At 43.6% G+C, this 25,166-nt stretch overlaps 1 protein-coding gene and 1 long non-coding RNA gene across 3 annotated transcripts; one reads left to right on the top strand and one right to left on the bottom strand.

Annotated features, from left to right (window-relative positions):
* The first annotated feature begins 46 nt into the window (after nucleotides 1-46).
* On the top strand, nucleotides 47-10,935 carry SELENOS (selenoprotein S). 2 transcript variants are annotated; one of them, XM_003986878.6, is made up of 5 exons: nucleotides 47-180; nucleotides 873-1,007; nucleotides 3,851-3,957; nucleotides 8,702-8,870; nucleotides 10,341-10,935. In XM_003986878.6, the coding sequence occupies exons 1-5, from the start codon at nucleotides 105-107 to the stop codon at nucleotides 10,418-10,420; spliced, it is 567 nt and encodes a 188-aa protein (XP_003986927.1). In that variant the 5' UTR covers nucleotides 47-104; the 3' UTR covers nucleotides 10,421-10,935. The 2 variants fall into 2 exon arrangements, with proteins under 2 accessions (XP_003986927.1, XP_019687505.1); XM_019831946.3 differs by lacking the exon at nucleotides 47-180 and adding an exon at nucleotides 184-239.
* Nucleotides 10,934-25,166, bottom strand: LOC109500545. The gene is made up of 2 exons (XR_002158150.3): nucleotides 24,807-25,166; nucleotides 10,934-11,325 (listed from the first exon to the last, which is right to left on the bottom strand). It is a non-coding gene; the product is annotated as an uncharacterized LOC109500545 (long non-coding RNA).

The raw sequence follows: 25,166 nt of genomic DNA, 5'->3' as shown, positions 1-25,166 counted from the left end.
CTCAGGGACGCTGGTCCCCGGATCGCCACGTATACGGAGGGGCGGGCCGGAAGGCGAAGACTCGAGCTGACGCGGACCGGCCACCTAGGGTGGCGGCGGCGGCCATGGAGCGCGACGGCCAGCAGCTGTCCGCGCGGCCGGCCCTGGAGACAGAGGGATTGCGCTTCCTTCACGTCACGGGTGAGTGGCCCCGGGTTGCCGGTTGGTGCCACCAGCTGTCCTGGGCGCCGCCATGTTTGGTGGGTCGTCCTCCGCTGCGCGCCCGGCGGGGCCTGGGGAGGCCAGGGGAGGCCAGGGGAGGCCTGGCTGGGAGCCGGTGGCGGCCACGCAGGTCCGGGCGGCTGGCCTGGAACGCGCGCCGAGGCCTTCTAGGAGCTGCACTCCTCCTGGCTGCGCCGTCGGGCCCTTTTTTGCGCCAGTCCTTTATGCGAAGCAAGCCTTTGTGTCTTGCGTTACTGGGGCCACTGGGCCCTTGGCATTTCATTCCAGACCTCGCTTTCGTCCCCCATACCCGGCGCTGTATCGGCCCCCACGGCCACCCCTGTCTATAAATTTCTGAGGTCCGAAAGGCCTTTGCCCTCCTGAGTCGGATCAACATCCCTCCAGACCCGTCAAAACCCGCTTTCCCGTGCTCTCCGGATTTGCCCTCCACCCCCGACTCTCCAGATGGTTGAGGAGTCCCTTCTCGGTGACCCCCGAATTGTACTCGCTTCTATTTTAACTGCCTACTTGGGAGGCCATTTCCTCAGCTAGACCCGGAGGGATTCGAGGGCAGGAGCTATGCTTCCTTTGTCTTTTGGTGAATTTTATGCAAAAGTCCACTAGCAGTATATGTTTTTTTTTTACTTGCTTGAAAACTGTTTTCTTTTCAGTGGGCTCCCTGCTAGCCACCTATGGCTGGTACATCGTCTTCAGCTGCATCCTTCTCTACGTGGTATTTCAGAAGCTTTCCACCCGACTCAGGGCCCTGAGGCAGAGACAGCTGGACCGAGCTGCGGCTGCAGTGGGTTAGTGTCTGATAACAGAAAGGAAGGCGGTGGCTTTACACCTCTTTCTTCTAGCATTTAAAAGTTAGTCTGTTACCAAGAGTAAGAAGGTCTTGCTTCTAATCTGCACGAGAGGAAAACCATTTTATGTTTCTGCAATTGATCTTGGGGAAATGTGCAATAGGTTTTTTAATTTCAGAGATTGTCATGGGATGGAAAACCTGCTTGGTGGTGGGTAGGGCACTCCTGCATATCTTTTAATGGTTTTTCATTTAGGGGATGGATTGAAATGAAAATTTCACAGCTTCTCCATACTTGGGGCTCTACCTACTAAATTTCTAGAACCATTGTGAGCGACAAGAAATGCAGACTTAGTTCTTCATATCCATCACATTTTGATTTCCGCAACTTCCTCATCAGATCAGCTTTCAAGTTACATTTGGCTGTGGCAAAAATTTATTTAGCCTTTTTGCTAGATAGAAGCTAGTTTCTGAGGACATACCTAAACGATAAATGTTCAGGGGCACCTGGGTGGTTCAGTCGGTTAAGCGTCCAACTTCGGCTCAGGTCATGATCTACCGGTTCATGAGTTTCAGCCCCACGTCGGACTCTGTGCGGACAGCTCGGAGCCTGGAGCCTGTTTCGGATTCTATGTCTCTCTCTCTCTCTGCTCCTCCCCCGCTCACACTCTCTCTGTCTCTCAAAACTAAACAGTTTAAAAAAAAAAGAAATGTTAAATGTTTGGGGAGTAGCAGCATAATTAAACAGATAAAAATCATTCTTTGGACTCCCCACAGTTACTGAGAAGAGAGAAAAGCACATGTTGTGACACAAGTAGTCATTAGTGGAAAGACTTAGAAATGTCCTTTACTCAAACATGCCTCTCCTCTTTCCCACGAAGCCCTGTGGTCCTGCCATTCTCTCCATCTTTTTGATTATTGGCTGTACATCCAACAACAAACTACAAATTACAGTTGTTCATCTTGCATAAGGTGCAGGATTTCATCAAGAGGGTGTCCGTGATGTTAGGAAACTGCTTTCGTCACCCAATACAGCCCTCTTCATGGCGGAGGTGCTGGCAGTGTGAAATCTGTCTTACACTACGAGAGCAGATCTATGAGATGGGCATTTTTATTTTTTATTTATTTATTTATTTTTTCAACGTTTATTTATTTTTGGGACAGAGAGAGACAGAGCATGAACGGGGGAGGGGCAGAGAGAGAGGGAGCCACAGAATCAGAAACAGGCTCCAGGCTCCGAGCCATACAGCCCAGAGCCTGACGCGGGGCTCGAACTCACGGACCGCGAGATCGTGACCTGGCTGAAGTCGGACGCCTAGCCGACTGCGCCACCCAGGCGCCCCAAGATGGGCATTTTTAAAGAGAACTCGTTGTTTTCATGAAGCACTGCAAAAAGTAAATGTGCAGCCCAAAGTGTTATGTTGTGCTGTTGTACGATTTTGTTAGGAAAATCAGGTTTAAAAACTCCACGCTTGATTGATTTATACTGAGAATGACCTGATACTTACAAATGTTACCAAACTTCATATTTCTATAAAGTGGAATTGTCATTTTGTTTTGTTTAAGATAAAGTTCCAGGGGCTCCTGGGTAGCTCAGCCAGTTAGTTATACATCTGACTTCAGCTCAGGTCATGATGTCACAGTTCATGAGTTCGAGCCCCACATCAAGCTCTGTGCTGATAGCTCAGAGCCTGGAGTCTGCTCCAGATTCTGTCTCCTCTCTCTCTGTCCCTCCCCCAGTCACATTTTCTCTCTCAAAAATAAGTAAATACCTAAATAATTTACTTAAAAGTTCCAGCCATTCCTACCACTGCATATGACTGACCACAACATTTTAGCCCATTTTATGTGGATTCAATTAAGTGGTCTTTTCCCACTACTGTCTAGGTAGTGATGATTGCCTATACTTTTGTATAGTGCTGATTTGAACATACAGTTCTTTGGTTTTTTTCTTTATTTTTTAAAATTTATTTATTTTGAGACAGAGCATGAGTGGAGGAGGGGCAGGGAGAGAGGGAGGGAGAGAGGATCCCAAGCAGGCTCTGGGCCTTCTTCACAGAGCCCAACGTGGGGGTTGAACTCACGAAACTGTGAGAGCATAACCTGAGCTGAAATCAAGAGTTGGATGCTTAACTGACTGAGCTACCCAGGCGCCCCTGTTTTCTTCTTTAAAAATTAGCCACACCCCTGTGTCCTTGCCTTTTGGTGATCCTTGACATGGTGGGCTGAGTAGATGAGCAGATAGAGAACTTAGCTGAATATTTATAAAATTCTGCTTTGTTTTATAAACCAAATAAAACAGATAAAGCTGGGGAGCTCATTTCCATTAATGCTAACTGGAAGGATGTTTCTTTTCCATAGAAACAAGGGTAAAGTATCTAAGGATCGTTACCTCTTTGTGGTATAGATCTGGGTCAGGTAAGTGACGGCTAATGATCAGAAAACTTTATCTTCTCCTGGTTCTCTTCTAGCATTCTGGTCAGCCTGGAGACTGGGTGTCAGGAGGTGTCCAGGTTGTGGAATGGAATTTTGGGGTGCCCCTCAAACCACTTCTGTCTCAGTCACTGGGCTGTGCCAGGCTCTCTGACTTGGAATTGCTGGGGGAGCCCAGGCATAACACATTTCTAAAGGGTTTCTGGTGCCCTGAATATTTAACTAGGGCTATGAACTATGACAATAGGACAATCCTCTGCCCCCATAAGCAGTAAAATACATGCAAAGCAATAGAATTTTTGTGTAAAATCCATGTTGTTTTGTATTGTCTGACATCTGTACTTCCATATCCTTCTAATAATATGGACTCTCAGGAGTTTCTTTTTTCTCAAATTGTTTCTGATATTTTAGAACCTGATGTTGTTGTTAAACGGCAAGAAGCTTTAGCAGCTGCCCGTTTGAAAATGCAAGAAGAATTAAATGCACAAGTCGAAAAGCATAAGGAAAAACTGAGACAGGTATGAACCGGTTTGAGTTTGAATATATGGTCTTAAGAAATAGTTGGAGGCTTAGTGGGTAAAAGAGTGTGTGTGGGTGTGTATACACACGCTTGCCTGCATGGCCTCCCCCATTAGGGTGGGTACTGGGAACAACTGGTTGTGACAGAATCATTTCCACTTAGCATCTGTCAGCGTGCTTTCCTTGTGCAATATCTTACGGCTTATGGGGAAAAGACTCCTTTAAAAAAGATGTCTTTTATTTACCTTTTTGCTTTTCAGTGGTTTCCTCGCATAGTATTTTCACCCAAAACGGTGTGTCAGGGTGCCGTGGCACTGGACACACGGGGTACACATTCAGCTTCTTCCTTCATTGTCTCTTTGAAGCCATGTATCTCATATGAACTAGCTTGGTGGGGCCACCTTCGGCGGATGGAAGGAGAGCCCAGGGAGGGTGGCGATGGGCTCAACCCAAGGGTGAGAAGGAGAGCAGGAGATGGAGTTTTGAAAGCCTTTTTACAGGTTTGGTTGGGGAGGAGGGAGGAGAAGGGGAGGGGTGGAAGAACCAAGGATGCGGTTGGAAGTGACCTGAGCCGGCAGGGGATTGTGCCACCCTTCATAGGTACGAGACCACCCACCAGATTGGACCCTGTCTGTAACTGAAACGACCAGGTGTGGACTCTGCTTTCTGAGAAGTGTCAGTCCAGATGTTTCTGGGCCCCCCTTCATCCTCCCAGAAGGAAACCTCTGCTGGCTCTAAGGCAGCAGAGCAATAGGTCTTCCTGTCGGCTTTGCCTGTGTTTCTGGTGTTTCCAGGGTCATGTGCCTTTCTGCCACTGCTAGTGGCTCTTGTGGTTTCTGCCTGGTCTCCCCAGCTTGGCTGGAGCCCAGAAAGAAAGGGTAGAGCAGGACCACACCTGTTCCACACATTCCTCCTCCATGGTAACTCTCTCAGCAGCCTTCTTCTGTGTGTAGTTGCACATTTCCACTAAAAGCAGCCAGTAACCTAGAATGTACTAGCACATTGCTGTTACTTAACTTTTTAAATCACACAGAGTAAAAAAATTCGAGATATAAAAAATCAATACCATGAAAATTAAGTTTCTCATCTTCTTGTTCTACCTGCTGCTGCCCAAGCATTCCCTATTAGGATTTGTAGATATTTTTTCCAGAAGTATTTATCCATATATAAACACACATAGGAATTTTTCATTGAAGTGGCAGCAGAGTATACATAAATGCCATTTTTGAGCATGTTTTAGTTCTTTTAGTTTTTGAGCCAGTTTTGAGCATATTTTAGGTTTTTGCTCTGCCGATCTCAAACCATGTAATTATTATTGTTCCTAGAGCCACCGAATAAGTTGAATTCCTTCTGCATGTCAGAATGGATGACTTCAGGGCCTGAGTTTTTTGTGTGGTGTCCATGAGATAGCTTGATCGTTTACGCAGTTTGCCGATGCAGCTAAAAATTATCTTTTTAAAAGATCACTTTTTAAAATTGCAGTCTGAGCCCCCGAAAATTGGGAAAGGGACAAAAGCTTGTGTTCAGTGTTCAGATTGTTGTAGCACATGTGGTTCTGTCTCGTGTACTTCACAAATATAATAGTCATAATCAACTGACTGAGCCTGCCTGACCCACAGCTAACTGCGCTCTCTTGTTTGTAGTCTCGGGATTTGTCAGCTGAGTCCCATCCTGACATTCTCTGTGTCAGCTAGGAGTGTAGAATAGATGATTTCCTCCTTGACTTCTTGTATCTGCAGACAGCAGAAGCATGGGGAGACAGGTATTTGGGGTTAGCAGCAAGGGGCTCTGAAAGCCATGGAGGAATTTTCTGGATATGTGATTTCTTAAGGCATCTTCTCACATACCCTTGTGACATCACAGTGTAACTGGAACCAGAATGAACAGCAGTTTGGGTCTGGATTCCACTGGGAATGGGAAATGTAGCGTATGTAAGCTATGGTACCCAGTTACTGGCAGAAATGTTGTTCTTCTGGGAGTAGGAAGCAGAGGCAAAGGCCCAGGGCACCGTGTTCCCACCCTCCTCGGGTGCCTACTCACTGTAGGATTACAAGCTTTCTCAAGTGCTCATTGTTGTGCACAGTTTTCCACCGAGATTAGTTTTTCCTTATGTTTCCAGTAGTATTTGACTTTCAAAGCACTTTCAAATCTTCTCTCATTAGATCCTCACAGAATGCAAAGCAGAGGGATTAAGTGATTTAGGTAACATGGCCACATGGCCACAGAGCAGGCCTGCCAGCCACGCTCACCTGTTCCAAGTCAGAATTCTTTCACATGTCCTCCTATGGGCAAGTTTCAGGAGAACTGATCAGTATTCATTTTTCTATGATGCCTTTTGCTTTCTTTAGTAAAGTTTCTGTTTGTGAGTTAAATTCCTACCACTAGATGACAGCACTGTTATTAACTAAAGAAAACACAGGTGAAGGTTTGGTTTGAAGGACTTTTAAATTAGAAAATTGTTGGGGTGCCAGGTGGCTCACTTGGTTGAGCGTCCAACTCAATTTCAGTTCAGGTCATGATCTCACATTCGTGAGTTAGAACTTTGCATTGGGCTCCGCTTTGAGCATGGAGCCTGCTTAAGATTCTCTCTCTCCATATATGAATAACCCAACGCTAATATCATCTTTAATGGGGAAAAACTGAGAGCTTTCCCCTTAAGGTCCGGAACAAGACAGGGATGTCCACTCTCGCCACTGTTATTCAACATAGTATTGGAAGTCTTAGCCTCTGCAATCAGACAATACGAAGAACTAAAAGGCATCCAAATCAGCCAGGAGGAAGTCAAACTTTCACTCTTTGCAGATGACATGATATTCTATATGGAAAACCCAAAAGATTGCACCAAAAAACTGCCAGAACTGATTCATGAGTTCAGCAAAGTGGCAGGATATAAAATCAACGCGGAGAAATCAGTTGCATTCCTATTCACCAACTATGAAGCAAGAGAAAGAGAAATCAAGCAATATTGTTAAAATCGATACTACCCAAAGCAATCTACATATTCAATGCAATCCCTATCAAAATAACACCAGCATTCTTCACAGAGCTAGAACAAATAATCCTCAAATTTGTATGGAACCAGAAAGGACCCCAAATAGCCAAGCAATCTTGAAAAAGAAAACCAAAGCAGGAGGCATCACAATCCCGGACTTCAAGCTATATTACAAAGCTGTAATCATCAAGACAGTATGGTACTTGGCACAAGAACAGACACTCAGATCAGTGGAACAGAATAGAGAACCCAGAAGTGGACCAACAGACATATGGCCAACTAATCTTTGACAAAGCAAGAAAGAATATCCAATGGAATAAAGACAGTCTCTTCAGCAAGTGGTGCTGGGAAAACTGGACAGCGACATGCAGAAGAATGAACCTGGACCACTTTCTTACACTATACACAAAAATAAACTCAAAATGGATGGAAGACCTAAATGTAAGGCAGGAAGCCATCAAAATCCTCGAGGAGAAAGCAGGCAAAAACCTCCTTGATCTTGGCTGCAGCAACTTCTTACTCAACACGTTTCTGGAGGCAAGGGAAACAAGCAAAAATGAACTACTGGGACCTCATCAAAATAACAAGTTTCTGCACAGCTAAGGAAACAATCAGCAAAAGTAAAAGGCAACTGACAGAATGGGAGAAGATATTTGCAAACAACATATCAGATAAAGGTTAGTATTCTATAAAGAACTTATCAAACTCAACACCCAAAAAACAATCCAGTGAAGAAATATACCAATGACATGAATAGACACTTCTCCAAAGAAGACATCCAGATGGCCAACCGACACATGAATAAATGCTCAACATCACTCATCATCAGGGAAATACAAATCAAAACCACAATGAGATACCACCTCACACCTGTCAGAATGGCTAACATTAACTCAGACAACAACAGATGTTGACAAGGATGCGGAGAAAGAGGAACCCTTTTGCACTGCTGGTGGGAATGCAAACTGGTGTAGCCACTCTGGAAAACAGTATGGAGGTTCCTCAAAAAATTAAAAATAGAACTACCCTACGACCCAGCAATTGCACTACTAGGTATTTATCCAAGGGATACAGGTGTGCTGTTTCAAAGGGACACATGCACCCCACTGTTTATAGCAGCACTATCAACAATAGCCAAAGTATGGAAAGAGCCCAAATGTCCATCGATGGATGAATGGATAAAGAAGATATGGTACACACACACACAATGGAGTATTACTCGGCAATCAAAAAGAATGAAATCTTGCCATTTGCAACTACATGGATGGAATTGGAGGGTATTATGCTAAGTGAAATTAGTCAGAGAAAGACAAATATCATATGGCTTCACTCATATGAGGATTTTAACACATCTCCAGAGGCAAGGGAAACAAAAGAGACAAAACAGATGAACATAAGGGAAGGGAAACAAAAATAATACAAAAAACAGGGACAAAACATAAGAGACTCTTCAATATGGAGAACAAACTGAGGGTTACGGGAGGGGTTGTGGGAGGGGAGATGGGCTGAATGGGTAAGGGGCATTAAGAAATCTACTCCTGAAATCGTTGTTGTGCTATATGCTAACTAACTTGGATGTAAATTTTAAAAAATTTTTAAAAAAAGTTTCTCTCTCTCTCCCTCTGTGTCTCTCTCCTGCTTGCATGCCCTAAAATTAAAAAACAAAAATTAGAAAATTGGCACAGTTTGCGTTTTCTTTGAGGAAGATGGCAGCTTCTGAATTCATTCTGTAACGTGTGATTCTTCCTCAGCTTGAAGAACAAAAAAGGAGACAGAAGATTGAAATGTGGGACAGCATGCAAGAAGGAAAAAGTTACAAAGGAAATGTAAGAAAGCCCCCGGAAGAAGATAGTGCTGGGCCTTCTACTCCATCAGTCCTGCCGAAACGGAAGCCTGACAGAAAACCTCTCCGAGGAGGTGGTAAGTACCTAACGTTAAAGCATTTTGAGCAATTATGGCATGTATTTACCTTTTAAAAAAAAGGTTCTGTTTCTTCCTTTTGTTGTCTATAAACTGAGGCTAATTCCGAAGTTTAGGATTATGGAGATTAAACAGAAGAAGCACATACCAAGCCCCCCCATACCCCTGGCAGTCACCAACCTGGGGAGCCCTCTTACCCAGTGTCCCAGGGCAAGGATGTGGGTGCAAATCCCGCTTTCCAGAGGCCTGTAACCTCCTTGGCCTCAGTGTCCACTTAGTTAAAAAAAAAAAAAAAAAAAAAAAAGTAAACCTTCAATAAGTTGAAAGGGAGGTCAGTCAAGGCCCCAGTGAGTGGAATGATGGCACTCGTATGTCTGCCCCTCCCCTGCTTGCACTTGCCTGCACGTGTACTCACTCACTCTCTCTCTCTCTCTCTCAAAAATAAACATTAAAAAAAATTTTTTTTAACTTACCTTGCTGGAGGGATATTTTTCAGAGCAAACAGTGGTGATATTTAGGAGAGGAGTGGAAATCGTAGAAAATGTAATGCATGATATTGCTATGTGCATGGTATCTTAGTGTTTCCATTGATCCTGAGCTAGATGCTCTCTGACTAGCTTGGTGTGTTACAAATGAGGAAATTGAGGCATAGGGAGTTATTGCCCAAAGATGCCACAGCAAGTAAAGAGCAAAACCACCTCAGTTAAGGTCTCACTGGCCTAAAGCCTGAGGACTCAACCCAGTTACCAAATGTCCATTAACTTTGGGAAGCTAGTGAGTTTGCAGGGTTAAGAATGAGGGCAGAGTACATAGATTACCCATTTCTCACTGAGAACAGCAAGTTCTGTTCTGTTTTGATTTTTTTTTAAATTTATTTTCTGTAGCTTGAACAGTCCTTATTTGCATGTATACATTTTATTTACTTATTTGTTTATTTTAGAGCGGGAGAGTTAGAGCGCAAGCAGGGAAGGAGCAGAAAGAGAAGGAGAGAGAGAATCCCAAGCAAGCTCTGTGCTGTCAGTACAGAGCCTGACTCGGGGCTCAATCCCATGAACCATGAGATCATGACCTGAGCCAAGACTAAGAAAATGCTTAACTGCCTGAGCCACCCAGGTGCTGTTGAATTGTATACATTTTGTTAAGCACTATAATAGGGGCCTCCATATATTTAAATCCAGCCATCTTGAGAGGTTTTTTTGGGCAAATTTGTTGTGTGTTTTGGGGAGTTTTCATATGTTTGAGGAGTTGAGATCAGGAAGCTGGATGGCTTCTTTTATTCCCAGCCGAAAGTCAGTTCAAAGTGCAGTCACAGAATAAAGTTATTTTTTTCACATGGTAGCTAAAAGTTTGGTGAAAATGTCCGTGAGAATAGAATCCATAGCTTTGTAGTGCTTTGCATGTGAGGATCACGATTTTATGTTTGATACAGAATGTTCCCAGTACTGTTTTGCTTCCTTTCTCTCATCCCAGGTTACAACCCTTTGTCTGGTGAAGGAGGTGGAGCCTGCTCCTGGAGACCCGGACGCAGAGGCCCGTCAGCTGGTGGATGAGGCTAAGAATCTTGTTAGTGTCGCTTTTGACATTAGCAAGATGAATCCGTAACCCTCAGTTCAATTGCCTTACGCACACTTTTCACAGTGACTAGCCAAGGGGAGTGGGGTTTATTTCTGATCTTAACTACACCTGCATCTTTAATGGTCGAAGTCCGCATAGGATATAGACCTCACCACTAGCAGTAGTGACAGTTGGTCACAGTTCACTAACTGTGAACACAATGAGTGTGTTCATTGATTTCGTGAGTAATTGCTAGTTGGTAGATAAGACCCTCCAGGTGACTAACAATCTTGAGATGAAAGAGACCTAGTAATGGTTCTTCAAGTTAGAAGTCCTTGCTGGTAGGACAGTCTCTGTGACAGGTTGCGTTGAATGATGTCTTCCTTGTAAATGGTGAGCCCACCAGCGAGGATTACTGATGCAGACAGTTGATGGGGTTGTTTCTGTATATTTATTTTTATGTACAGAACTTTGTTAAAAAACCTGTAAATATTAAAAAAAATGCAAAGAACATTTTTAGCATCTTTATTAAATTCAAGGAAACTTCTTTATGAACTTGAATTTGTCAAACATTAAACAGCTTTTTATCATCCCACAACCTCCTACTATTACTCATTTTCCCTCCTCATGATTTCTCTCCTGTGGTGAGCATGGCGCGTGACAGCTACAATGATTCCCAGAGTTGGCAGACCCATTGGGGTTTGTCCACAAAATCGGGTGCTTGGAGTGGAATTGCTAAACCAATAAGATAAACATCTTGTCTAGAGGTGTCTCAAGGGCCATCCAGGTTTCTCAGGGCCCTGTGGGTCATTCCCCTTGCACGATGACTCCTTCTTAGCTCGTGGGCTGGATTTGGCCTGTGTGCTGTAGTTTACAGAGCCTGCTGTCAAGTGGAGATATCCTAAGAAGGAACAAAATTAATCTTCAGAATTAGCCGGGAAAGTATCCTAGAGTGGTCTCATATATAAATTAGCCAACATTCTTGAGTTGAGTATCTGATATATGTGAAGTATTCTGTGGTCGTCTTCCTTGATATAAAGAAAGGAAGAAATACATTCTGGTTTTATGGGACTCACAGTCTCTTGGGGAAGGTTGGGGAGAGCAAAAACAGGACACTTGAACAGCGTACTTAACAAACAAGTAGGTTGGGATAGTCAAGACTAGAATTTGAGTCTGGAGACATTTGAGTTAAATTTTGAGTGGGGGAGGGGCTCCTGGGTGGCTCAGTTGAGCTTCCGACTTCGGCTCAGGTCATGATCTCACAGTTTGTGAGTTCGAGCCCCACATCGGGCTCTGTGCTAAGCTCGGAGCCTGGAGCCTGCTTCAGATTCTGTGTCTCCTCTCTCTGCCCCTTCCCCACTTGTGCTGTGTCTGTCTCTCAAAAATAAATAAAATATTAAAAAAAATTTATAAAAGAAAATTTTGGGTGGGGGATACCAGGGGTTCCAGACAGAAGAGCAGGCCAGTGAAAACAAGGTTGGGGTTTGTGAGGTTTAGGAGATCCCAGTTTCTAGTTCGTAACCAGATTGGCTTTGTACCAGTATAGAAGCCTTACAGCATGGGAAGTTTCACACTTGGGTTAAAGTATTTTATCCAGATTTGTTTACATTTAGAGAGATTCCCTTGTGGGCTGTAAAGGAACTTTTTAATAATTCTTTCTTTTACATATTTTCTGTAGCTGAAAACGTGTTAAGTTGCTCTCAGTGATTCATTTTAGAAGTGGAAGGGCATGTTTTAGTATACGTGAGCTGTGACTCATTTCCCTCAAGCCTCGTTTTTCCATAAATTTAGAAATTAGCAAGTCATGAGCACATGGGAAGAAACGATGCTTGAATTTTGAGCCCTGATCACCATAGTTGACTTCATCCTTGCACCCCTAACAGGCAAGGGCCCAAGATAACCAGGGTGGGGACCTTGTTCTAGCCAATGAAGCAGTTCTGTGGGGTAGAAATAGTGGGGAAATTGTGTGCCACAAGCTGAGGGCAGAAAGCGTTTCAGAAGGGTGGGCTGAGGTAGCCAGGGAAGGTGGGTCTTGCTCTCCTCTTGAAAGGAGGAGGAGGTGGAGCCAGAACCTGAGGCCTGTGGGGAAGAAGAGAGTGGGCCAGGGCCAGAGAGCCATGTCGAACCGGGCAGGACACTGCCTCATGCCTCAGCAAAGGGGCTGCGGCTGGGATGGCAGCTTGGAACTGACGTGATAGACCCTTGGGAGCTGTAAGTTTTCAGTGATGAATGTGTGACCCAGTCCATCCTGATCATGGAGAAACATTAGTAGACCCTTGGGCAAGATACAGATGAGTCTTCAGTTGAAACTCTGGTAGTTGGAGTTCTGTCCTTGACCCGTGCACCTGCCTCTGTACATGAGGAGAAAGATTTGAACAGTCATTCGGATCCCCTACCCTCTCACGGACTCCACTCTTGCCTCTCCTAACCCCCTGCCCTCTCTACTGGCTCTTCCTCACCACATGTTCAAGCAGGCTTTGCATCCAAACAAAGAATGAGCCCATGTGAAACAGAGCCTTGGCTCCCACTGGTGCCCTTCCCTGCAGCTCAAACTTCGAGTTGTCTCTGCTTGTCATCTGCTCCTTACCCGACCTGCTGAACACAGGGCTCTCACTGGGCCATCAGATTTCAAACTGGTGGAACTCTTGGTTACGTCTTGTTTGGCCTAGTAGCACATGACCCCTCCTTGCTGCCCCTCCTATTCTGTCTGCCACAGCACCACAAGCTGGGTTTTATTCCCACAATGGCCCACATCTCTCCCCTTGCCAGTTCCCTCCTTGAACCAGTTTTCTGTAATCTCTGTCTAGTTCTGCCTCTCCAAAGCTCTTAAGGTCACCTGTGGTATTGCCTGACGGATCATTCTCAGTACTCCCCTTAACCAAGCATCATTGGCGATAACTGAGCACTCCTTGGAAAAACACTGTTGACTGCTAGGACTCCGCACGTGACTGGTTTGCTCCTACCTTTCTGGCCGTTGCTATGTGCTTTTTTTCTCACCTTCCTGACCACTAAATGCTGGAGTTAGAGGAAGTTAAAAAGTCAAGAAGGTAACCAGTGTTGGGGGCATTGTGGAAATCACACAGGTATGGACACCTTACAAATGCTGGAGTTAGAGGAAGTTAAAAAGTCAAGAAGGTAACCAGTGTTGGGGGCATTGTGGAAATCACACAGGTATGGACACCTTACACACTGGTTGGCTGGCTCTCAGCTGGCGGCAGGTGAGGGAAGCCATGTGTTTCTCAATCTCCAACAGCCTGGCTGGGCTTGTTCACATGGTGATTCAGCTCCAGGAAGAGTGTGCCAAAACTTTCCAAGTCTGTTTGCTTCACATTTGCCACCATCCCATCAGCCTAACCAATTCCTAAGTCCAGGCCCGATGCAAAGGTGGGGGAAGACCTCTCAATGGAAGAAACAAAAACCATGTAGAAGGGTGTGGAAGCAGGGAAGGGAAAGAAACTGGCCATTTGCAGTGGAAGTATGGTAAATCCTCATGGATCTTCTAATACCAGTCTTTCAGTCTTTGACATACCCAATCTGGATCAAGGTTCCCCCACTTGATCCTTGAGGACCATCCCCAAGATTTGTAATCAAGAGAATTGCCTAACAAATAGGAAGAATGCTGCTCTGGTAAATATATCACACCCTGATCCCAAAAGGAGCCTAGAAAATGCCCTGTTAATGGTTAGGGTCCAGCAGGAAACATGGCTTACTCAAACCAGTTGATGGAGGAGTAAGTACTCAGTAGAGGAGTAAGTACTCAGTAGGAGTAAGTACTCAGTAAGTACTCAGTAGAGAAGCTAACTGCATAGGTGTAGTTGGGGTTTAGGGAAACCAGTGAGAGAGGGTACAATACCAGGGGCAGCCAGCACCACTGGGGAGCCATTGATGCTTTCCTCCCCACCCCACAAGCTAAAGATCTGCAAAGAGACCAGTCACCAGAACCTGTAGAGAGGGCCTATGTGGGAGAAATCCACCTGACAAAGACGGCCTGTGGTAGAGAGAGCCAACCCGTGCTTCCCAGTGAGAAGGAACCCGAATAAGTACTCTGACCCCACTTTCCCACCCACCAGTCTCTGCCAGTGACTCACTGGCTGAACTCAGCTGAAAGCTAGAGCTCGTGGGGTCAACATAATACCAGCTAAACTGGTCAACTGATGCCCTGGTGGCTGTTTCGGGTTGAAATCTATCCCCCAAAAGATATGTTGGAAGACCTAACCCCTGGTACCTGTGAACGTGACCTCATTTGGAAATAGCATCTTTGTAGATGTTATCAAATTAAAATGAGTTCATTCAAGGTCATGCTGAATTAGGGTAGGCCTTAATCCAGTGTGATTAGTGTATTTGTCTGCTGGGGCTGCCATAACAAAGCACCATAGACCAGCTAGCTTAAACAACAGAATTTCTTATCGCAAGATTCTGGAGGCTGGAAGTCGAAGTCTGCAGGCTTGCTTTCCTCTGAGGCCCCTCGCTGTCTTGCAGATGGCCACCCTCTTGGTGCCTCTTCACATGGTCTTTTCTCCTTTCTCTGCATGTCCCAATCTCCTCTTTTAAAAAGATCCTTTGGGGCACCTAGGTGGCACAGTCGGTTGGGCGTCCGACTTCAGCTCAGGTCATGTTCTCACGGCTCGTGGTTCGAGCCCCGTGTCAGGCTCTGTGCTGACAACTCCGAGTCTGGAGCCTGCTTCAGATTTTGTGTCTCCCTCTCTCTGGCCCTCCCCCGCTCACGCTCTGTCTCACTCTCTCTCAAAAATAAATAAAACATTAAAAAAAATTTAAAAAGACCCCTCAGTTTGGATTAGGACCCACCCTGAAGGCTTCCTCTTAACATAATTATGTCTTTAAGACGCTATCTCCAAATGCAGTCACATTCTGAGGTACTGGAGGCTAAGGCTCCAACATGTGACTTCGGGGGGAACAGGATTCAGCCCATAACAATCGGTGTCCTTACAAGAAGACGAGACACACAGACTGAAGACAACCCTGTGAAGATAGAGGCAGAGACTGGAGTGATGCAGCCACAAGCTGAGGACTGCCTGGGGCTACTAGGACCAAAAAAGACAAGGAAGGATCATCCCCTAGAGGCAGAGAAAGAGCATGGCCATGCCAACACTTTAACTTTGGACTCTCCTTTAGAACTATAAGAGAATAAATTTCTGTTGTAAGTCACCCAGTTTGTGGTAATTTGTTACAACAGCCAGAAGAAGCTAATACAGTGGCCTACAGTGTACCCCTTAATGATACCGTCCAGAAGTGGCCTTGAGGACATCCCTTTATCAATGCACTAAAAATGGTGCTGGTGAGGAGGCATCAGTGTTCATTACCACTATCAAGGATAGTGACAGTGACAGTGCTGGGTAATTTCTGTTTACCCCTCCACATCTACTCTCCACTCCATTCTTGCCCCAAGAAGCTGACCTGTATGAACTGCAGGGAGCCATATTTGGCAGTCCATTCAAGCCAGCATCATGGGGAGCTGACTCTAGGCCACTTTGAACACAGGCTTCAGATAAGGAATCTAGTGGACCTGAACACCATTCCCCAGCCAACACATTAAACCCTGAATTCAACCCTGTTGCTCCAGCCAGCACATTAAACCCTGAATTCCATTTTGAGAAGTTCAGCTCCAGTAAGCCTTTATAATTCATTGTCCTTCTGGGAGCCTTGGAGTCCATTACCATGATTCTTCCCAGACTCCTGCCAGCACAGAGGGATGAGGCCCTGCCAGGGCCTGTTCAGCTCTGCCCTTCCACTACCGGCATGGTACTTTTCCATCTGGCATATGTTGGAATCAAACTCTTCCTGTGGCCTGGAGGCACTAAGGAGGAGAATGGGTGAGTCCTTGAGGTTGTAATTGGCGTCAGCAGGAGAGGTAGCTGCCCCAGGTGTGTTCATGGAAAGGTGTTCCTGCAGGGGGAGGCTGGCTGGGCTGAGGCAAAGGGATTTAGAGGTCAAAGTTTTCAGCCTCCTCTGCATCAACCCATAGCTCAAGGTCCCACTCTTTCCCATCAGCGCCCTTAGTGTGCAAGACCGTATAGGGCCAAGCGTTTCATTGGCAATGCAACTCTGCAACCCTTACACTCCAGCCCTGGACAGCCATTTCTCCCCTGCAGGCATAACGAATACAGGAATTCCATCAGAGCTTTCTGGTTTCCCACTTAGGTTCTACATTGACCATAAATAACTACCTTCAGTTTGTCCTTTTCCCTGTCCTCCCTATACACTTGGGAGCCCATCAGAAGTGGCTAGGTGACCTCACTGTCTTTCCAGTTCCCTTTGTTGCCACAAGGACTGTTACTCAGACCTTTGATCTCCCATTGCTTTGCTCTCCTAAGATGTCACCAGTGATACTTTGAATGCCTGAGATGCCACTGCATGCTATGTGTTACCAGTGTCCCATTGCTCGCTTCTTAAATATGTGAGCAACACAGTCCCCAATCCCATTTTGAGGGTCTGTTTCCCAGACCCACTGCCCGGACATTCACTGTATGTAGCAGATGGGGTCCTGGTTAGAAATAGATGGCCTGCATGAACTGGGTAATCAAGAAGAGCCTAATAAAGGCCTACAAAGGCAAAGTTTAGGTGGATGAAGGGGTGGGGTTCAGTGGCCCAGGGCTGGCAACTCCAGGGAGGTGATTGTCACCACCAGGTCTGAGGCAGCAAGGGAGAGTAGAAAGCTAGAGCCTTCCATAGAGGTAGGGGGGCACTCCATGGTACCCTGGCAGGGGACCCAGATAGTGAGGCCTGTACCATGTGCTGCAAATGCTCTGGCTTTGAGGTGGCTTATAGGAAAGGATATGTGTACAATGAGGTTGATAAAAGAGCAATATAAAATGAGGACAAAGAGAGGAGGGAAAAGACATCATACAGTTCCCGTTATCGAGCATTTAATTTTGTTCTGAGTTTCTTTTTTTAATCTTTTTTTTAACATTTATTTATTTTTGAGACAGAGAGCATGAACGGGGGAGGGGCAGAGAGAGAGGGAGACACAGGATCGGAAGCAGGCTCCAGGCTCTGAGCTGTCAGCCCAGAGCCTGACGCAGGGCTCAAACTCACGGACCGTGAGATCATGACCTGAGCTGAAGTCGGACGCTCAACCGACTGAGCCACCCAGGTGCCCCTGTTCTGAGTTTCTTAGTAGCCAAGGCAAACAGGGGGAACCACAAATTGTTTGCTTCTCATTGCTAGAAAAAAGAAAGATGTCAGACATTTTGGGAGGAGAGAGTTTATCCTGGCACTAAAGTTTAAGACAAAATTCAGACATAGGACTTTAACAGAGGACAAACAAATACTAGAAGGCATAATAAATGCGCCCCAAAACAAGTTTATAGTAAATTCAAATGTAGTTTTGAAAAACAAACCAAGGATGCTGGTCTTTCTTGCAAAGACAAACAGTATAAGTTAAGGGTATTGCACCATTGCACAAATCAGTGGAGACAATACTTGTAATGGGTCAAGCCCAGAATTCCCAGTAGGCTTCATCTATTATTGGTAGGTTGTGGCTGCCTCAACTTTTTTGTATTGAGAATCACCTGGCTCAGAGGGCTATGATGGATTAGATGCTGCTGCAGGCAGGGATTGGAGAATGGAGGTATGCCTGGAGGAAACATGTCAACCTTGACATAAGCTGATATAGGCCACTGGTCATATTAAATCTTTGAATCTACAGTATCCAGCAGAGTGATGGATAGGTTATCTTTTTTTTTTTTTTTAAGTTTATGTGTTTATTTTGAAAGAGTGTGTGTGCATGAACAAGGGGGAGGGTAAGAGAGAGAGAGAGAGAGAGAGAGAGAGAGAGAGAGAATCCCAAGCAGGCTCTGCATTGTTAGTGCAGGGCCAATGTGGGGCTGGATCTCATGAACCATGAAATCATGACCTGAGCTGAGATCAAGAGTTCAATGCTTAACCAACTGAGTCACCCAGGTGGCTCCAGATAGCTTATCTTTAACTTTTTTTAATGTTTATTTTTGAGAGGGAGAGAGAGAGAGAGAGAGTGAGCAGGGGAGGGGCAGAGAGGGAGGGGGACACAGAATCCAAAGCAGGCTCCAGGCTCTGAGCTGTCAGTACAGAGCCCAACATGGGGTTCAAACTCACGAACCGTGAGATCATGACCTGAGCTGAATGAAGTTGGACACTTAACTGACTGAGCCACCCAGGCACCCCCTCCCCATTTTAAAAAACTTTCTTAATGTTTACTTTAAGATAGCTTATCTTTATCAGAGATTTTCAATCTTCTAAGGCTTCACCTCAACATTGCTTGCCAGCACCCAGGAGCACACCCAGCATTACCCACAGTCCCCCAAAGAGCAACTGTAACTACACACCTTTCTTCACTCACCCCAGAAGCCATAAGGGAGTGGAAGCAATGTCACAACAGGGATAATGTCATATCTATTTTAATTTCTAGTTTTACAAGTAAATTTGCAGATTATGGGCTTTAGGTCATGTTTAGAAAGACTTTTTCTACTTTCAGATTCTCTCATTCTACCAGTACTTTCTTCATTTAAACCTTTGATCAAAGGTTTGTTATTTATTTATTTTTTTTTTTTTTAATTTTTTTTTTTCAACGTTTATTTATTTTTGGGACAGAGAGAGACAGAGCATGAACAGGGGAGGGGCAGAGAGAGAGAGGGAGACACAGAATCGGAAACAGGCTCCAGGCTCTGAGCCATCAGCCCAGAGCCCGACGCGGGGCTCGAACTCACGGACCGCGAGATCGTGACCTGGCTGAAGTCGGACGCTTAACCGACTGCGCCACCCAGGCGCCCCTCAAAGGTTTGTTATTTAGAATTTACCTTGGTATCAAGAAGAAGAATGTGATCCAACTTCCTTTTTTTTTTTTTTCCCAAACTGCTATACAGTTGTTCCATCTTTCCTTCATTGTAATAATACACCAAATCCCCAAATATATTTAGGCTTATTTTTGATCTCCATTATATTCTCTTGACATCTATCTATACATTCAAATTATGGGTTGAATTGTGTCCATTCCCTTCTACCCTGCCAAAAAATATGTTAGAGGGGCACCTGGGTGGCTCAGTCGGTTGAGCATCCGACTTTGGCTCAGGTCATGATTCTGCAGTCTGTGAGTTCCAGCCCCACGTCGGGCTCTGTGCTGACAGCCCAGAGCCTGGAGCCTGCTTTGGATTCTGTGTCTCCCTCTCTCTCTGCCCCTCCCCTGCTCATGCTCTGTCTGTCTCTCTCTCTCTCTCTGTCAAAAATAAACATTTTTAAAAAGTTTTAAAAAAACAAAAAACAAAACAAAAGATATGTTAGAGTTGTAACCCCCAGTACCTCAGAATATGACCTTATTTTTACAGAGGGTCATTGCATATGTAATTCGTTAAGATGAGATCATACTGGAGTAGGGTGGGCCCCTAATTCAATATCACAGGTATCCTCATAAGAAGAGGGAAACATAAGGACACCTGGGTGGCTCAGTCAGTTAGGTGACCAATTCTTGATTTTGGCTCAGGTCATGATCTCATGGTTTGTGAGTTCAAGACCCACTTTGGGCTCTCTGCTGCCACAGTGCAGAGCCTGCTTGGGATTCTCTCTCTCTTTTTCTCTCCCTCTCTCTCTGCCCCTTCTGTGTACTCTCTCTCAAAAATAAATAAATAAAATTTAACAAAAGAGGGAAATTTGGATACACACACAAGACACACAGGGATAGTGCCATGTGATGATGGGTGGGGATAGGAAGGAGCAATGTATCTGCAAAATCAAGGAACATCAACGATTGATGGCCACCACTAGAAACTAGGAGGAGGCAAGAAAGGATCCTCTCCAGAGTCTCAGAGTGAGCATGGCCTGTTCACACCTTGATTTCAGGCTTCTAATCTTTAGAACTGGAAACGAATAGATTTCTCTTGTTTTGAGCCACCCACTTTGGGGTACTTTATTATAGCAGCCCTAAGAGACTAATACAATACATCAACACCACATTGCTTTAATTGATGTAGCTTTGTAATACTTTTTTAATGTGTAATGGATACAGTCACCCTCATTATTCTTTTATGGAATTTTTCTATGCATTTTTAATTTTTCCATGCAAACTTTAGAAATGCTTATTTCAAAAAAAAAAAAAAAGAGAGAGAGAGGGAGGGAAGGAAGGAAGGAAGGAAGGAAGGAAGGAAGGAAGGAAGGAAGGAGACCCACTGGTATTTTTTATTGTGTTTATATTCATTTTTTAAAAGTAATTTTCTGAGAACCAACATCTTTATACTATGGAATCTTTATGTCTAAGGGCAAGATTAATAAATATGGCCACATAAGAATAAAACATTTCTGCCTGGCTAAAACAACCACAAATATAAAGGACAAATTAACAAAGAATATTTGCAAACCACAAACTAATAAAAAGAATAACACATCAATAGAAAGTGTACTAAGGGGGCACCTGGGTGGCTCAGTTGGTTAAGGGTCCAGCTCTTGATCTCAGCTCAGATCATGATCTTACGGTTGTGAGTTTAAGCCCTGAGTTGGGCTCCACACTGGGCATGAAGCCTACTTTAGAAAACAAAACAAAATGTACTAAAAACACAAATGGTAAGCTTCACCGAAAAGAAAATTAAAATTTTTTCTAAACATATGAAAAGATGCTCAACCTCATCCATATAAAAGGAATACAATGAGATATCTTTGTTTTCCTTTCTTTACTCTTATCAAATTGGCAAATGTAAATACACTTAATATATTTGCAAGAGTGTGGGATACCAGACACTCTCAAATCTCATACATTGTTGACAGGAGTGTATAACCTTTACAGAAAGCAATCTGAATATATGAGAATTTTAAATGCATACACTCTTTAACTAAGCATTTCCTCTTCTAGAAATTTACCCTAAAATACGTTCACAGAAAAGGTGTGTAAATAATATTCTTGGGTACATAATACAAAAGAGTGGCATATCTAATATTAGTATACAAATTACAGAATATCCATACATCAGAATACTAAGTAACTGTAACTATACACGAGTTCATAAGTATGGCTACAGAATGATTTATATTTAGTGAAAAAAGTGGGTTGCAGAACAACATGTATAGGATGCTGACATTGAGTTTAAAAGGGGAAGGACCATGTAGGTACAGACACCTACATATACACATGTGCTTCATTATGCATAGAATAATCTCTGGAGCAATACAAAAGAAACCAACAATGGTGGTTGCTGAGGAAGGAAAGTGAAAGGTTGAAGAGCAGGATGAAAAGAAAAACATGTTTCCACCCCTTTCTACTTTTTAAATTTTATCCTACATGCATATAATACCCATTCACATAAAATATAAATTTTTGGGGGGATGCCTGGGTGGCTCAGTCGGTTGAGTGTCCGACTTTGGCTCAGGTCATGATCTCGCGGTGAGTTCAAGCCCCGTGTCGGGCTCTGTGCTGACAGCTCGGAGCCTGGAGCCTGCTTCAGATTCTGTGTCTCCCTCTCTCTCTGCCCCTCCCCCGCTCATGCTCTGTTTCTCTCTCTCTCTCTGTCAAAAATAAACATTAAAAAATTTTTAAAAATATACACATATAAATTTGGGGTTTTCTCTTTTTCAGTTTTTTTAAAATGTTTATTTATTTTTGAGAGAGAGACAGAGAGAAAGTGCATGTGCATGAGAGTGAGTGGGGGAGGGGCAGTGAAAGAGGGAGAGAATCCCAAGAGAATTTCAAGCCCTGATATGGGGCTGGAAATCATGAGACATGAGCTCATGACCTGAATTGAAGTTGGATTCCTAACCACCTAAGCCACGCAGGCACCCTCAAATTTTTGGTTTTTAAACAGATTTCATTGAAATATAAAATCATAGACATAAAAATGCACACACTGTGAATATACAGCTCAATAAATTTTTAGAAGCTGATCACATCCAAGTAACCAAGAATCCCAAACTATTTCAAGTATAGAAATAAACTATTCACAAACTTCAAGAAATTGACTATTACTAGGAAACATTTTATTTATTTGAAAAATATATTTCAACCACTTACAAACTTCTGGAGCTTGGCTCTTACTAGTAAAAAGCAAAATTACATTTGGAAAGTGCCAAAATAATAACATTCAATTTTTTGCCTTTGTCACAAAGCAATTTCACATCCATCATCTGCTCTAACCCTGTGAAAGAGATGATTCCTGACATTTGATCCATGAGGAAACCAAGACTCAGAAAAGCAAAGTGACTTGCTAATAAGTGGCAGAGTCACTTGAATAAAAAAAAAAATTACACTGTACATGCCTCACAATTAGAATTGGCTACTGTGACTTTCAAGTGGTGAACAGGTGCCTTAGACTAGACTCTTGCAAGAGCACCCTATCCCTTTTCTTAAATGTATTCATGTAATGGTAGACTGGGTGGTTCATGCCAGCCATCCTTCTTAAAATAACTTAAAAAAAACCTTCTTAAAATAACTTAAAATAACTTAAAAAAACCATAACCAAGATAGGTTAACATATTTTTTTAATCATGCAGTTATAAAGCCAACATCTGGGAATAAAGGGCAGTAACACCTGGAACATTTGTCAGTTCAAAAGGTATCTGACAGTCTTTCCTGGCCTCTCAAGGCTAGAGAACATTGAATCTAGGGTCTGGCAAGGTTGGGAACCTTGCTAAAGCCCTCACCCTAACTTTAAAGGCCTGAACAGACTTTGCAGCCTGGCTTCCAGTCATCTTGGTGGCTCACAAAAATCTCAGCCTGGCAACAGAATTAAGGTAGTCATGGACTATAACTGTTCCCAGATGCCTGACAGAAGCAATCACAATCTTCTCTGAAGGAAGATAAGCCTATCCTAGACTTCAAATTATTTCCACACATAATTTTGTAAGTACTTTCCAGCACATAATCAAAGATAATTAGACACATGAGGGGACAAGACCACATAAGGGAGAACTGAAAAAGCAACAGGCAATGTACTCTCAGGAATCCAAGACTTTAAAGCTTCCAGTAAAACAACCATAAAATATGCTGTAAACAGGGATGTTTATCTTGTACAAGGAAATGAAAAGCAAGATTGAAACATTTAAAAATGACATAGGATATTTTTTAAAAAATAAATTTTAAGGTTGAAAACAAATCGGTAACTAAAAATAATAGTTTATGGACAGGTTTAATAGCTGGGTAGTCAAAACGGAAGAAAGAAATAGCTGGGAAATAGGTGAAAATAAATAATCTGGAATGAAACAAAGAGAAATAAAATGCTGAATAATACAGAAGACAAGGTAAAGATTGTAGTAGATACATAGTAGATATAGAGAGAAGGTCTAACATATTTGGAATTATAGTCACAGTAGAAGAGGAGAGAGAAAATCAGACAGAAGTATTATTTGAGAAAATAATGGTAGACATTTTTTCTGGACCTGATGAAAGACATCAATCCACAGATTCAAAAACCCAACATATCCCAATCAGAATCAATACAAAGAATACACGCAGGCATACTATGGTAAAACTACTGAAAACCAAAGACAAAGAACTTAAAAATCAGCCATAGGAAAAAAGAAATCTTTATAGGAGCTTATCCTTGATGGAGTAGACTGATAGCTGGCTTCTATCAGAACGACTACTGGAAACCAGGATGCTAGAATGATATCTATAGTGACTCAAAAGAAAATAACTCCCATCCTATAATTCTCTACCCAGGAAAACTATTTTTCAATGATTAAGGCAAAATAAAGATATTTTTAGGGGCGCCTGGGTGGCTCAGTTGGTTGAGTGTCTGACTTCGGTTCAGGTCATGATCTCACAGTCCGTGAGTTCAAGCCCTGTGCTGACTGTTTGGAGCCTGGAGACTGCTTGGGATTCTGTGTCTCCCTCTTTCTGCCCCTCCCCCACTCACACGGTCTCTCTCTGCCTCTGAAAAATGAATAAACATTAAAAAATTAAAAAAATAAAGACATTTTTAGACAAAAACTGAGGAAGTTTACAATCAACAGACATATACCAAGGGAAATTCTGAGAGGTATTCTTTAATACAAAGGAAAATGATCCTGGTTAGAAGGTGGAGAAGCAGGATGGAAGGTCAACAAAAGAGGTTAAAATGTGAACAAATTCATGACGTAAAAACAATGTATCACAACATAATATATAATATATTTTAAAATAATATAATAGTATCTCATTGTTCATCTAGACCACAATTTAATCATTCCCCTATTATTGGGTATCTAGGTTGTTTCCAACTTTTTGCAGTTATAGTCAGGCCATGATATATCTTTGCAGTAAATCTAGCCAAGCTTTGGCTAGCCAAGGCTTGTGGATAATTTTATTACATATTCTGATAATGCCTGCAGTGCAGCATAATATGTTAACATTAAGGGATGATTCATATTCTAGAAACTATACAAGTATATAGAAGGGTTGGCATTCTCCAACAAGTTGAGAGGTCTACTCACTATTTCCTTGATTGACATGCCGGTTATTAATTTTCTCTTAGCTTCAGTCCCACTCTCTTGTGGGTGGTGCTTGTGATGTGTGCGATGGGACTTGGCAAACTAACTTTCTGCTTAGCCAGCAGCTCCTTCTCAGTCACTGCCAATGGTGGGGATGCTAGAGGGAAGCTGCATGGCTGAAGGAGGGTGAAGGGACTTTCTGCCTCTTTTTCCTAGAAACATTACCCCAGCCATGCTTCTTCACCCCAGCAGAAGCAAGTCCTTCCTATAGCAGTAGCTCATGTGATTCAGTTTTCCCTGATGCCAGAGAGACCAGCCCTTACTGCCCAGGGTCCCCTCCTCAGATATCTGAGTTTCAGCTCT

This window comes from Felis catus, chromosome B3 (genome assembly GCF_018350175.1).
Source record: "Felis catus isolate Fca126 chromosome B3, F.catus_Fca126_mat1.0, whole genome shotgun sequence".
NCBI lineage: Eukaryota > Metazoa > Chordata > Mammalia > Carnivora > Felidae > Felis > Felis catus.
This window is presented reverse-complemented; position numbering and strand designations above follow the sequence as displayed.